The sequence below is a fragment of the Gossypium arboreum genome, chromosome 9 (genome assembly GCF_025698485.1).
Source record: "Gossypium arboreum isolate Shixiya-1 chromosome 9, ASM2569848v2, whole genome shotgun sequence".
Lineage (NCBI taxonomy): Eukaryota > Viridiplantae > Streptophyta > Magnoliopsida > Malvales > Malvaceae > Gossypium > Gossypium arboreum.
In genome coordinates, this window is record NC_069078.1 from 86095287 (window position 1) to 86109634 (window position 14348).

The window sequence follows — 14348 nt, forward strand, 5'->3', positions numbered from 1 at the left end:
TATGTTGTTTGTTGCGAGACTGGGTGGTAATTTATAGATAAGAAACGTACGTATAGGAGGGAGGAATTACATGGAAGAAGTGCATGCATGAATGAATTTGTTAGTTTTGGACTTGTGCAAATCAATGATTAGACTGTTTCCTTGTTTCTTAAAAGGAGCTTTTGTTTACTACTTCATAGGGGTTTGCTGGCTGTTTAAGCATGCCAGTACAAATATTGACCCAGCTATTTTTTAAACTATAATAAAACACACGAGGCTGCTACTCCATTCTCCTATGAAATATTATATTTTTTAATCACGTTCGTTAGTGTTAGGTATAATGAATCACAAATAGTAGAAACTAAAACTTACAATGAGCATCAGTCGAAACTGTAAATTGTTCTTATCATTATTGGGTAATAATAACTTACTGTGGATGGATGACTTCTGCAAACAAAATTATTATTGTTATTTTAACTAACGAATTCATACCATTCTTTAATGTACTTCCTACTTACGTCTCTATCTACGTTGTTCCTCGTTATCAACAGCGACAGCATGTGCTGATTAAACTAAGTACTTGGAGCCTTTCTTCATCTTTGGCTGCCGGCAGCTTCAATTTTGTTCTTTCAATGATCTCTTCTAAGAAGAAATTTCAATATTCTTCTCTTCACTTTATATTATTATAAAGAGAATGGATTATTTTTTTTCTTATTTCCAAGAGATCTTATCTTTTATAAAAAAAAAATCAATCCTTATAACTTTAAGTTTAAACTTGTACTAATTATTTTTATTTTATTTTTGTCTATTTATTTTAACACAAATATATTATATAAGTTTTTGTCTCCTGTTATTACAATAGTAACCAATTGAATCATGTACCTGTTTATATTTTGTTATGCTAAAGCTAAAGCTAAATTACAAATGACAAAACCTGAGTCACTTCAATGATCTTGCATCTATCCATTTGAAATAAGAAGAATTTTTTATTTAAACATGGATGTGCACTCTAATTTTATTCTACTTGCCGCAACATTTAATTTTGTTATTTTAAAACTTATAAAATTATATATAAATATAATATAATATATATATATATATTATGTTTTTAATTCAAATATTATATACACTAAAATATTAAACATGTGAGATTAGTTTTGTCATTTCTTCTTTCCTTACCTTACTTCTTCTTGAGTTTTATTTTCGTTTTATTTATTGTTGCAATGAACTCTAAGTTTAGTAAAATTCTTGTTACTGCAAACTAATATTTTTTCAACATTTTACAAGTTTAAATACATCCAGGTGTATGACACTTGAGAGTGCATTTGGAGGCACTATTGAAGATGACTTTACATGGTTTAAAGGATTGAAGACTCAGGAAATTAAATAGGGTTGATAAACTCGCTAAAGGTGGAGAATTGTTGGTTATTGGCTCATTAAATCTCATATTAAGAGGGTGTTTAATTATGTCGCCTTTCATCCTATAAGAAGCCTTAAAGCCTTCACTTGGGAAACATCTCAAGTTCTCCCTTCGAGATTTAGAGGTCCAAAATGTTATTATAATATGTTTTTAATGGTTGAATTCATGTGAAAGGCAACACTATCCAGAAAGGATGAAAAGAGGTTCAATATGACTCACAAAAAATAATTTAATCAGTTAAAATCATTTTATGCATTGAGATTAGACAATTCAAGAATAAAATAAGCAAATAACCAATTGTCACCCAAATTATGTATTTTTAATGTAAAATTTAATTCAACTTAACAAATGAATACATGCATGCAAATATAAACATTTGTGCTAAAGGTGCTTTCAAAATTGATCCCTTCATCCGTGATTGCTTGCACCAAATAATATATACTGAAATTAGTTCTTGGAAGAAATCATTGAAAAAGAGTTAAAAAAAGAAAAGCTGAAGCCGCCAGCAGCCAGCAGCCAGCAGCCAAGGCTGAAGACTGAAGCCGTCAAGTACATGGTTTAATTAGCATATATGCTCTCAATGTTGATAAAGAGGAACAACATAGATGGAGACGTAAGTAGAAAGTACAGTAAAGAATGGTATAGCAAATTAATTAATAAATAAGCACCTGTTGAGGTAATAGTAATTTGCTTTGCAAAAGTCATTACAACAGTAAGTTATTATTTCTCAAACGTTTCAGCTTCTCTTCTCTTTTAAATAAATCTAATTATAATAATATCTTACAGTTTTATCAATTATGTCTAAAACCATAACTAATGTAATGTAATTAAAAATACTCTCTAATCCTAATTTAAATCTTCACCATTAATATTATAAAGGAGATTGGAGTAGCAGCCTCGTGCGTTTTATTAAAGATATTCAATATTTGTCGTGGATTGCTTGATTAGCTAAATAACCCCTATGAGATTGTAAACAAAAGCTCCTTTTAAGAAACAAGGAAACAGTCTAATCATTGGTTTGCAAAAGTCCAAAACTAACAGATTCATTCATGCATGCACTTCTTCCATTCCCTCCTACGTACGTTTCTTATCTATAAATTACCACCCAGAGTCACAACAAACAACACAACACAACACCCACCTCATCAAGATTAAGCCATGGTTTCCCCCACCAATTTCCTTCTTCACGCCTTCCTTTGGTTGGCTCTTGCAGCCACCGCCTTTTCCTTATCTCCCAACTTTTATCACAATGTTTGTCCCCAAGCTTTGCCTGCCATCAAGAGAGTAGTGGAGGCCGCTGTCCACAAGGAGCGCCGCATGGGTGCTTCTTTACTTCGTCTTCACTTCCATGATTGCTTCGTTAATGTATGTTCATTCATTTCAGAAAAAGTGATCTTATATTATATTATATTATACTAGTAATGTCTAAGTTTCGTGCATATATTCTGATCCAGAACTAATCTTCATTCTATTGCATTGCAGGGTTGTGACGGTTCACTTCTTTTGGATTCTACATCTTCTTTCGAAACCGAGAAAAATGCTCGTGGAAATTTGAATTCTGTTCGAGGGTTTGAAGTTGTTGACCAAATTAAGGCTGAAGTGGATAGAGTTTGCGGACGCCCTGTAGTCTCTTGTGCTGATATCTTAGCTGTGGCTGCTCGAGATTCGGTAGTTGCGGTAATATTCAATACTTTAATTTCTTTTTTTGTTGTCTAACATAATTATCAGTTCATACGCCTAGAAAGTCATTTCTAAATGAAAACTAAATTGTTGTAGCTCGGAGGTCCGACATGGAAGGTTCGTTTGGGTAGAAGAGACTCGACCACAGCTAGCAGGACATTAGCAGACAACGTGCTTCCTTCAGCATCAATGGATCTCCCTGCGTTGATCAACAACTTCAAGAACCAGGGCTTGAACAAGAGAGATCTTGTAGCTCTCTCCGGTGGACACACCATCGGATTGTCACAATGCGTTATCTTTAGGAACAGGATTTACAATGCTACCGATATTGATCCTGCTTTTGCCAAAGAGCGTAGAGCAACTTGCCCACGCACAGGAGGGAACACTAACCTTGCTCCTTTTGACCCAACCCCTTCACGCTTTGACACCGCATACTTCAAGAACCTGGTGAAGGAAAAGGGCCTACTCACATCTGATCAAGCACTTTTCAGTGGTGGGTCGACTGATAAACTTATAGAGACTTACAGCAGGAATCCTAATGCTTTCTGGGTTGATTTCGGCAAGTCTATGATTAGGATGGGCAACATCAAGCCTTTGACTGGAAAGCAAGGACAAATTCGTGTCAATTGTAGGAAGGTGAATTAATGAATCTACTATGATATTTATCGACGGTCCAATTAATCAAATTTCACCCTTTTGTTGTTAATTATTGTATTAATTGTTGCGGAAATGAAAGCATAAAAAAGTAATAATAGATTATGTGCCTCGTATCGTTTGATTCATTTCATTGTAATCATTGAAAAAATAAAAATAAAAGTATTTAAAGAAATGCTAAATTATGTGGAATAGTAATATTGAAATACCGAAGAATTCTAAAAACAAAAAAGGAAAAATTTTATGTTTATCTCTTAACTTCACACCTAATCGTAGTTTTTGGATTAGGCTTGTTATTGATTTATGGTTGCAAATTTAGCTTGGAGATAACTCGTTGAGAATAGTAAATTAAGATTAAAGTTTAGATATTTCACAAGATAAATGTAAACTTTGAGAATATTGAAGCTCGTGTTTTGAAATACACTTCAATACTTAAGTCAACAAGGGGTAAAGTTTAGGAACAAAAACGATGAAAAACTTAAGATAATAAAAGATTGAAAGTATAAATGTTGGGAATAAGAGTTATCTAAGTATTTATATTTAGCGCACAGGCTGCGCAAAGAATTTCTCAATGAATGGTGGTTGATAGTTTGTTTGACCAAACTGGCGAGATGCCCTCCAATCTCCATGGTTTTCTTAATGGTTGGTTTATTATTCTTACAACCTAAGTTGCTTAGTACCATCCAATCAAGGTTGTTGAGTCTTGATAGTTGTGCAAGGTGGCTTTGCTCGCTGGCTAGCAGCTAGATAAGTTGGGTGCTTATGGCATCACATGGGTTTAAACTTTCCTTGCGCCTGAGACTATTAACATTAGATTATGGCCTAGCTTGTAGATTGGTATGACAGTGATGGATTACAAAGGAAAAACCTCGAGTGGCTTCACTGATTTTGTATCAATCTTCTTCGAATAGGTAAATTTTAAAAAAACGTGGATGTGCTTAATGAGTAAGATAGTTAATTAGTGCGATGAGAAATTAAAAAAAATAACTAAAATAGCAAAATAACTAAAAATTTAAAATTTAAATAACAAAATAAATAAGAGAAATCGATACAATAAGAATCTAAACAAAAACAAAATCTCAATTTTGAATTTAATCATTGATACAAAAAGAAATTTCAATACTCCTACTATAAAAGATAGCTTGGAAATGAGTATTCCTTGCATTTTACTAATTCAATTGTTACAAAGCATTATTTTTAGGAACATAATTTAAATACAACAAATATTGCTGTTAGAGTGTATAGCAACTTGCCTACGCACCAGAAATCAGTATTACTTCCATTTTACTAATTCAATTCTAACGAATGGAATTAAAAAAAATTAGATTCTTATATGCCAATCTCTTTGCTGGAAATGTGAAAATACTTGGTATTCATTTTCATATTTTAACAGTAGTACTCCTGCAATTAGTTGAGAGAGAGAGAGTAAATTTATGTTTATTTTTCAATGATTACAATGAAATGAATCAAATAGTACAAGGCAACATTTTTTCCATGTGCTTTAATTTCCGCAACAATTAACAACAAAACGATGAAAATTAATTAATTGGGCAGTCGATAAATAGCACAACATATTCATTAATTCACCTTTCTGCAGTTGACACGAATTTGTTCTTGGTTTCCTGTCAAAGGCTTAATGTTGCCCATCTTAATCATAGGCTTTCCAAAATCAACCCAGAAAGCATTGAGATTCTTACTGTAAGTCTCTACAAATTTATCAGTCGACCGGCCCACCAGTGAAAAGTGCTTGATCAGAGGTGAGTAGTCCCCTTTCCTTCACCAAGTTCTCGAATTATGCAGTGTCAAATCGAGCAGGCGTTGGGTCAAAAGGAGCGAGGTTAGTGTTTACCCGGTTCGTGGGCAAGTTGCTCTACGCTCCTTGGCAAAAGCAGGATCAATGTTGGTAACATTGTAAATCCTATTCCTAAAGATAACACATTGTGACAATCCGATGGTGTGGCCACTAGAGAGAGCTACAAGATCCCTCGTGTTCCAGCCCTGGTTCTTGAAGTTGCTGATCAAAGCAGGGAGATCCATTGATGCTGATGGAAGTCACACTGTCTGCTAAAGCCATGCTAGCTGTGGTTGAGTCTCTTCTACCCAAACGAACCTTCCATGCCGGACCTCCGAGCTGCAACCATAGTAATTTTGATTTAGAAATATTTTCTTTTTACGTAACGCAATAGGCACATTTTTCACAATAAAAAAATAAAAGAATTTGACATTACCGCAAGTACTGAATCTCGAGCAACCACTGCTAAGATATCAGCACAAGAGACCGTAGGGCGTCCACATACTCTATCCACTTCAACCTTTATTTGGTCTACAACTTCAAACCCTCTCACAGAATTGAAATTACCACGAGCATTTTTCTCGGTTCCGAAAGCAAACGAAGAATCCAAAAGTAGTGAACCGTCGCAACCCTGGAATACAAAGAAGATTAGCTCAAGATCATTCTAAGGCATACACAGATTAATAGTTGTATGAAGGAAGGAAGTTACATTAACGAAGCAGTCGTGGAAGTGAAGACGAAGTAAAAAAGCTCCCATCCGGGGTTCCCGGTGGACAGCAGCCTCAACGATTCTCTTGATGGCAGGCAAAGCTTGGGGACAAAGATTGTCATAAAATTTGGGAGATAAGGAAAAAGAGGTAGTTGCAAGAGCCAAGCAGAAAAATGCATGGAGGAGGAAGTTAAAGCGGGGAGCCATGCCCATGAGGAGGAGTGCGTAAGATGGCTTAATTGAGGTAGCTTAAACTTGATGAGGTTTGTGTTGCCGTGGTGGTGATTTATAGATAGAGACGTACGTAGAAGAAGTACATGAATTTGACAGTTAGCAAATTAATGATTGAATTCCTAATTGCCTGAACCCTGCTGTGAGATCAAATTCAGGAGCCTTTTTTTTTTACTTTCTCAAAGGGCTGGCTGTTCAGCAAAGCTACAACCAACATTCCATCTCTTTTTTTTTTTTTTTTTAAAGTTTAAGCGACATGAGGCTTCTGCTCCAATCCCCTCTTTTTACTATAATCATAAAATTTTGAGTTCCCATTGCAGAACCTCTCTCAATTACCTTTTTTTTTTTTAATACTCCAATTGTAAAATAATTAAAAAATTAATTATGCCCTTAATTAACAACTGCAATTAATTAAGTCTTTATTGGATAGTTATCCCAATTGAAAACTGGGGCCAATATTATACAGCCCATGTTTCAGTAACTTGTATTTTTTGAAAGTTCAGCCCAATTGGCAGTTGTGACCTAAATACAGCTTACGTACAACTCCAACATGGTATGAAGTCTTTCCTTTAAAACGGTTAATATTTGCTGTTAATCCTTGTATAAATTTTGAGATTTAATCTCTACACTTTAAAAGTTAAAATTTCAATCCTCCTTTATTTTCTTTCAATCATATGCTATGCAATATGAGGACAACGTAATCACAATTTTAAGTTGACAAATTTGATAGAAAATACTTATGATTTTAAATATTAAACTACCATTTTCAAGTAAAAAATAAAAACTAAATCTCAAATTTTATCAAAGTATAATAATTAATAACATATTTTAAGAATTTGTACTTTTGTTATATAAATTATGATAACTATTTACAAACTATATAAAAATTAGAAAATAAGGAATCTTTAAAAATAATAATAAAACCCACACCTTCATGTGAAGATGTGGAAAAGAAGCAAAATCAGATCTAAATGACAGCTATTTAATGTAGCATGAATTCATGAGTAACCATAAAGACAATTCATTTGTTTAATTTTCATAATTGATATATCTCATGAATTATATAAAAAAATCAAGGGTAAACACTAAACCCAATAATATACTCCTTTCTTTGTCTTCACTTACTCTGCCTTTTTTTTTTTTGGTCTAATTATAGATTTTAGTTTGTATTTCTTTTCTTTTATCTTCTTTTTCTTTAAAATGTTATAAAAATAAAACCAAAAAGCAAAGTAATATCATAATTTATTTAAAATAGAGAAATTTTAAATATTAAAATATGGGATAATATTTTATATATTGTTAGTGCATAAATATAAGCACCATCAATGCATCGCATTAATCAGATTACTAATAAGTAATATATTAAAATTGAAGGAATTTTTAATAAATACTTAAAAAATTTTAAACATTACTTATAATTTTTCATCTTTATTTCTTAATAATAATACTAAACTTTTAATTCAAGGTTGTAAATTTTTTGAAGAAAACCTATATTGAAAGAAGACAATTCTTTTAATTAGGTCAAAAATCATTTATATTATTTTTAATAATACTGAACTTCAAATATGAACTATAACATAGACATAAAAGATTAAAAATGATTAAAACTTTTTTTAAAGCGTATTTAGACTCTCATCCTTTTAATTATTACAATAACAACGATACTAATTGAGTTAAAGATCAATCAACGAAATAATTAAAACTTAAAATAATACACTTATTTACATATAAAATGGTCATGTTTGAAATTATTTTATGTTAATGTTTAAAATTAAATAAAATAATATTAATAATTAAATAATAATCCAAGTCGAATGAAAATCAATTTGATTTTCTCCTTCTGAATTGGATCCAATTTAAATTGATGTTAATAAAACAACAATGATGTCATCTAATTGTATTGATACTCTTTTATAAAATAATAAAATAGAAGTGGAATTAATAAAATGAAAACTTCAAAAGTTGGGTGTTTTAATTTGATTGGGTTAGGCAAAATTTTGACCCAAACTTAAATAATCCCTTTTGAAAATTTTAAATTTTAGATTTAAACTATTTTTTTATATTTTTATATTTAGAATCACGATCAAATTGATAAAAATGTGTAAATATTTGATTTTAATTTATTATTTTTTAGAAGCCAAACCAAATTGATAGGATGTGTAAAGTTTTAAGGACTAAATTTATTATTATACCAATAAAAAAATCATGTCAACCTTAATTTGAAGTTAACGAAGTAATAAAATTATTTATAAAATTTTAATATAACATTTGGTGCTTGAACTTGTCATTTTTTTCTTAATTTGATATTTAAATTCTTTTTGTCTAATTTGATATTTGACCTTGACATTTTTCTTAATTTGGTACTTTAATTTTTTAGTCCAATTTGACACTTGAACTTGACTCTTTTTTCTAATTTGGTACCTAATCTTTTTTTGTTCAATTTGGCACCTAAACATGCCAAACATTATACAAATTACTCCAATATGCTAACAATATTGTTTCTTTTTATGAGGTGAGAAAAATAATCAATGTATGATCGGTATGTGGTAGATGACATGACATTTCTTCATTGTATTATAAATGTTCAATTACTTTTAGTTCAATTTATTTATTTCATTTTATAAATTTAAATTAATGAATTTATTTTATTTTGGATTTTAAAACTCTTATTTTCTTATTTAATATTAATTCATCAAACATAACTCAATGCATAAATTTTTAACACGAATTTTTTTAATATTGACAATTTTTTAGAATAACACGATTTTTAACACCATTAGTATTTAGAGTAATTTATATAACACTTAACAAGTTTAAATATCAAATTAAACCTAAAAATAACTTAGATATCAAATTAAAAAAACAATTAAAAATGTAAAATTCAATTACAAAATCTTATATTAAACCTAAAAAAATTCAATAGTCAAAACAAAAGTGCCCTCAAACTTGAATCACTACCTAAAACAAAAGTGGCTCTAAAATTGTGGTAATACTCTCTGGCCCCAAAAGTTAAAAAAGGGAAAAAAAGAAGAAGAACTAAGTGCTCACCTTTTGCAATGAGTGAGTGAGAGAGAGAGAGTATGTCGCTTTTGATAAAGACCTTCACTTACCTATCAATTATCAATACATTTACAAATGTTATTTGAATTAATTATTGGTAATGACCTCATTAAGAAATGAGTATCTTTAAAGCTTTTTAATCTCAATTATTGCCAAATGACGTATTTGTTACTAATTAAGTATTCATTTAATTTTAGTTATAGATGCTTTCATGTGTACTGCCCACTTGAAGTTAAAACTCAAACCTACTTAATTACTAATTAAAAATAATACATTAAAGTATATGAGATTTATCGATTGACTTTTAACTTAATTGGCATCTACATTGTTGTTATTGCAGGAAGATGTGAGTTTGAGTGTGCTGAAACGCATTACCCTCTTATTTTAAACTTGAGGAGAGACTATGGATATACATAATAAGAACCTAATATTTATGAGATAAAACACTTCAATTCTTCCCATTTCAATGCTTTTTTTTTTTTGGTTAAATATACTTGTCAATAAGGTCTTCCCTAAGAATATTCTAATAACCTAGAGGGGTAGGTAAGGAATTTAGCCTAATAATTTAAATCCTTTTAAAATGAACTTTTAATTTTATACTTCAAAGTTTTATAAATTTATTTTAGTCCCTCAATTTCAATTTCTTGGCTTCCCCTTGAACCCATCACATGTATTTAAGTATGTGTAGGTTCTCAATCTAAATTTTATTTTAGATTCAAATCTCATTATGCAAATTTTATCTCAATTCATTTTGATCTAAATCTAAATATATTTCTATTATCAATTTATTCATTTATGCTCTAAATTAGTTTATTTTTGTGCCTTAGTTATAATTAAATTTTTGGTCAAACATTTAGCGATTATGTTTTAATAGTATTAGATTCGATTATAATTTCTAGGTCATATTTAATTGAATAGATTGGATTTAACACTTTGAACTCATCGAACCTATTTATAAAGACTCTAGAGTCGTTTTACTACTTAAATTATTAATATGTTTTAATTTTTAAATAAATTAAATATTATTAGCAATAAATAATAAAATCGAATTATGCTTAGACTTTAAGTTTCGATCTAAGCCCCTATTTTATAAACAAGTTAAGAATAAACTTTTATTTTAGCCCTCATTCAATAAATTAAAATTTTGAATTTATATTTGATATATTAATAATATGTATATACATTATAATTAAATTAAGTGATGACAACTAGTTATTTGTTTTTAAAACTTAAAAAAATTAATGAGTTGATGTAATATATTATTAAATTTAAGGTGGCATTTACTTTTAATAAAGTGTGTTTTTTTTTTTCACGCTACAAGATCGTAATACTATCTAATCTCATCACAATTATTGTTTTTACATTAATAGCAAATAAACGCATTATCCGTTCAAAATACACAAACTGCCAAATATTTGGACATCTTTTAAGATTATCTTTTCTAATTTCTATATATTACTGAACAAATTAGTAAAAATGTATGATTTGAAAAGAGCACACAACTTGTTCTTGTAATCAAATTTAGACCATCAAATTAAACATGCGTGTCGGCTCCTTTTAACTTCAAATGAAATTAATAACTTTATATATTTACGTTACATTTATCTTATTTTATATTGTTTATAATTATATCCAAAATATTATATATTCGGAATTCTAAATTGCAGCTTATGCGTGGAGCAATCCGAATTCGAATCATAGTTATATGAAAAAAGTTTATATATATTTATACGATTTTTACGATATAAATTTCATATTTTTATGTTTTTGTCATATTCATAATAAAACAAAATAATAAAAATAAAGAAATAACCAATCGAGCTTTATGTCTCTTTCTCAAAAATTGGTGTGAGAAATTCTCTTACAGATAATCACAATTTTTAATGATTAAAGTGAATGGGTGGAGATTTTCTAATAAAATAAAATGTCCAAAAAAACCAACAATTTTATTATGACCACACCCTTATGTTCCTTGTGGGCACCTTTCTTTCCTCCTCTCATTAAAATGTCATTTTTATAAAAGGTTATTTTATTGGTTACTTTTGTTATTAAATATTTTACATAAATGTTTAATTCGGTCATTAGTTTTCTATTTTTAGCTTTTGAAAATTTTAACTTTGATGAAATGATAATTATTAAATATATTAAGTTATTTTATTTATAAAATTTGACGTGTCAAATATATTATCGTATATATTATTTTTCATGTATTACTCACAAAAGACTAGTTAATAGATTTAATAACTACTGTTTGTATTAAAACTAAAATTTTGAAATTTAAAAATATAATCACTAAAAATTATTCAATTGGCGAACAAGACTAAATCTATAACTTTAAGTATAATACAAGATTAATGACACAATTTAACTAAACATATTTAAATGTTATCATTGAGTCAAGAATAAAATTTTAAAATTTAGAAAATATAAAAACTAAAATTAATTAAATTAAAATACAAATACATAAATACAAAATTTATAACTTTAGGTATAATCCTCCTCCCTACTTCAATTATTGGGAATTAACCCCATGTTTGATTAATCAAAATTTAGATAAACTTTTAAAACTAATTTGTATAAGCGAGAAAATCATGAGTACAAATACAAATATAATTATAAATAATAAATAATATATTTTAAAATTTGAAGCTAAAATAATATTTTTTTAAGAAAAGGTGCATTATTGAAAAATGTTAGAAAACTCCTTGGGTTCAAATTTGAAGATTTACGTTTATATTTGAGAGAATTTGATAAAATGATTCACCTCAAAAAAATAAACATGCAATAAGACAAAAACCATTATTAAATAAATATATATATATATATATATATATTACAGCCACCGAGATCAATCTTTTCCGACCGGCGGTTCTCGGCTTTGAACTAAAGTTATTCTGAAACATGCACCGCTTCCGTTTCGTATATGATATCGGAAAGTTTCGGCCTTAACTTATGTTTCCAAGCATCACTGCTTGGCTCAACGTTAATCTCCCGCCACCGTATCTCCGCCACCACCAAAATTTCCGTCAGCTGATGAATATCTACGGTGAGAATCAAATTACTATTCTGCCCTTCCAAATAGATCCCTCTCTCTTTCCTTTTCTTCGCCTTCACGTTCTCGATTTTCCGGAACTCTTCTTCGATTCTCAGTATTATCCTTTCCGGTTTCTCCCCCGATACGAACTGTTCTCTCCGGGCCGAAAAGTCGGCGTCGTTGAATAAACCGGAGAGGTCGAAACCGGTCGAAAATGAGATTATATGGAAGGCGTTTAAGCACTTGGTGCTCTGGATATCCCCCTTCAATTCAAAATCCTCAGCGTTGAATTTGGTTTCTTTGTAACCTTTCTTGAACCAGGGATCGGTGATGATTTCATCGACGGTGATCCTTGTTTCAGGATTAATGTCCAGAAGCCGGCTTAAAAATCGCCGGAGATCTGGAGACGTCCATTTCGGGAACCGGAATTCGCCTTTATAAATACGACGATACATCACCATCAGATTGGGGTCGTTGAACGGTAGGTATCCAGCGTGGAGAACATACAAAACGATGCCGCATGACCAGACGTCGATTTTGGCGCCGTCGTATCCTTTCTTCGCCAGAATCTCTGGGGCCACGTACGCTGGGGTACCGCATAAAGTATGGAGGAGGCCGTCGGGTCGGATCTGATCCGTAACCGCACTAAGTCCGAAATCCGTTATTTTCAAGTTCCAGTTCTCGTCGAGAAGGAGATTCTCCGGCTTCAAATCGCGGTGGAATACGCCCCTCGAATGACAAAACCGGACGGCGGAGATCAACTGCTGGAAATACCGACGGCTGAGATCTTCACTGAAACGACCCTTGGAAATCCTCGTGAACAATTCCCCGCCTTTGGCGAATTCCATGACGAAATAAACCTTAGTCTTGGTAGCCAAAACCTCGATGAGCTTGACGATGTTAGGGTGGCGCAACCGGCGCATGATAGCGATCTCCCTCTTAACATGTGCCATGAACCCGCCTTTTAAAACCTTCTTCTTGCTGACGGCTTTGATGGCCACGCTCTGCCCGGAGTCGACGTCGCGCGCGTGGTAAACCTTTGCGAAAGCCCCACATCCCAGCAACTTCCCAAGCTCGTATTTCCCGAACAGGGTTGCTTCCGATGAGAGCTCCGGCAAATCACCAGTTCTACTGGAGCTGGCAGTGTCTCCGGTGTCTGCCATTGTCTTTTTTTTTTTTTGCATTCAATGATTCAAGGACCGAAAGTTAAAACGTAGTTGAACTTAATAATTGAGATTGAAAAGAGGATAAGAAGAAGAAGGAGAAGAAAGATGTAAGAGAGAAATTTGAACTGAAAATATGATTGGGGGACAATTGGATAATGGGTACGATTGAGTTGCTTCAATGGCAATGCATTTTCGAAGCTATTTATCTATGGCGGATGCCGTATTCTTTTGTCTTGTGGTGAAGTAGACTTGGGTTTTTTGAATATTCTTCACGACTAAAATAATAAAAAAGAATAATTAATAAATTGTTTTAATAAATCAATATTATATTTTTAAATAATAAATTGTGTTATATAATTCACAAAAACAAGGGTACAACGTATTAATTCGTCATAAGTTAAGAAATTTTTTAATTTTATCATTAAACTACTCAATTTCATTTTTTTGTCGCCATTTTGTAAAGTTTGAAACGGCTAGAAGGCATGGTCATTATAAATTACATGAATGGTGGTTCAACTTTGACAGTTTTTATTTTGGTCGCATAATTATATATATTTTTTTATTTAGTCGCTCAAGTTTTTGTAATTAGATTTTTTAGTTGTTATGATGTTAAGTAAATAACG

General features: G+C 31.0%; 2 protein-coding genes and 1 pseudogene across 2 annotated transcripts; 1 reads left to right on the forward strand and 2 right to left on the reverse strand.

The window, feature by feature from the left end:
* Window positions 1-2526: 2526 nt before the first annotated feature.
* On the forward strand, window positions 2527-3915 carry LOC108456103 (cationic peroxidase 1-like). The gene is made up of 3 exons (XM_017754701.2): window positions 2527-2764; window positions 2882-3076; window positions 3176-3915. Exons 1-3 carry the CDS (start codon window positions 2558-2560, stop codon window positions 3722-3724), a joined length of 951 nt encoding a protein of 316 aa, XP_017610190.1. The 5' UTR covers window positions 2527-2557; the 3' UTR covers window positions 3725-3915.
* Window positions 3916-5284: 1369 nt separating this feature from the next.
* Window positions 5285-6485, reverse strand: LOC108455000 (cationic peroxidase 1-like; annotated as a pseudogene).
* A 5308-nt stretch (window positions 6486-11793) lies between these two features.
* LOC108454235 (CBL-interacting serine/threonine-protein kinase 14-like) lies at window positions 11794-13987 on the reverse strand. Its single transcript, XM_017752624.2, has one exon. The coding sequence runs from the start codon at window positions 13741-13743 to the stop codon at window positions 12415-12417; it is 1329 nt and encodes a 442-aa protein (XP_017608113.1). The 5' UTR covers window positions 13744-13987; the 3' UTR covers window positions 11794-12414.
* Between the last annotated feature and the right edge of the window lie 361 nt (window positions 13988-14348).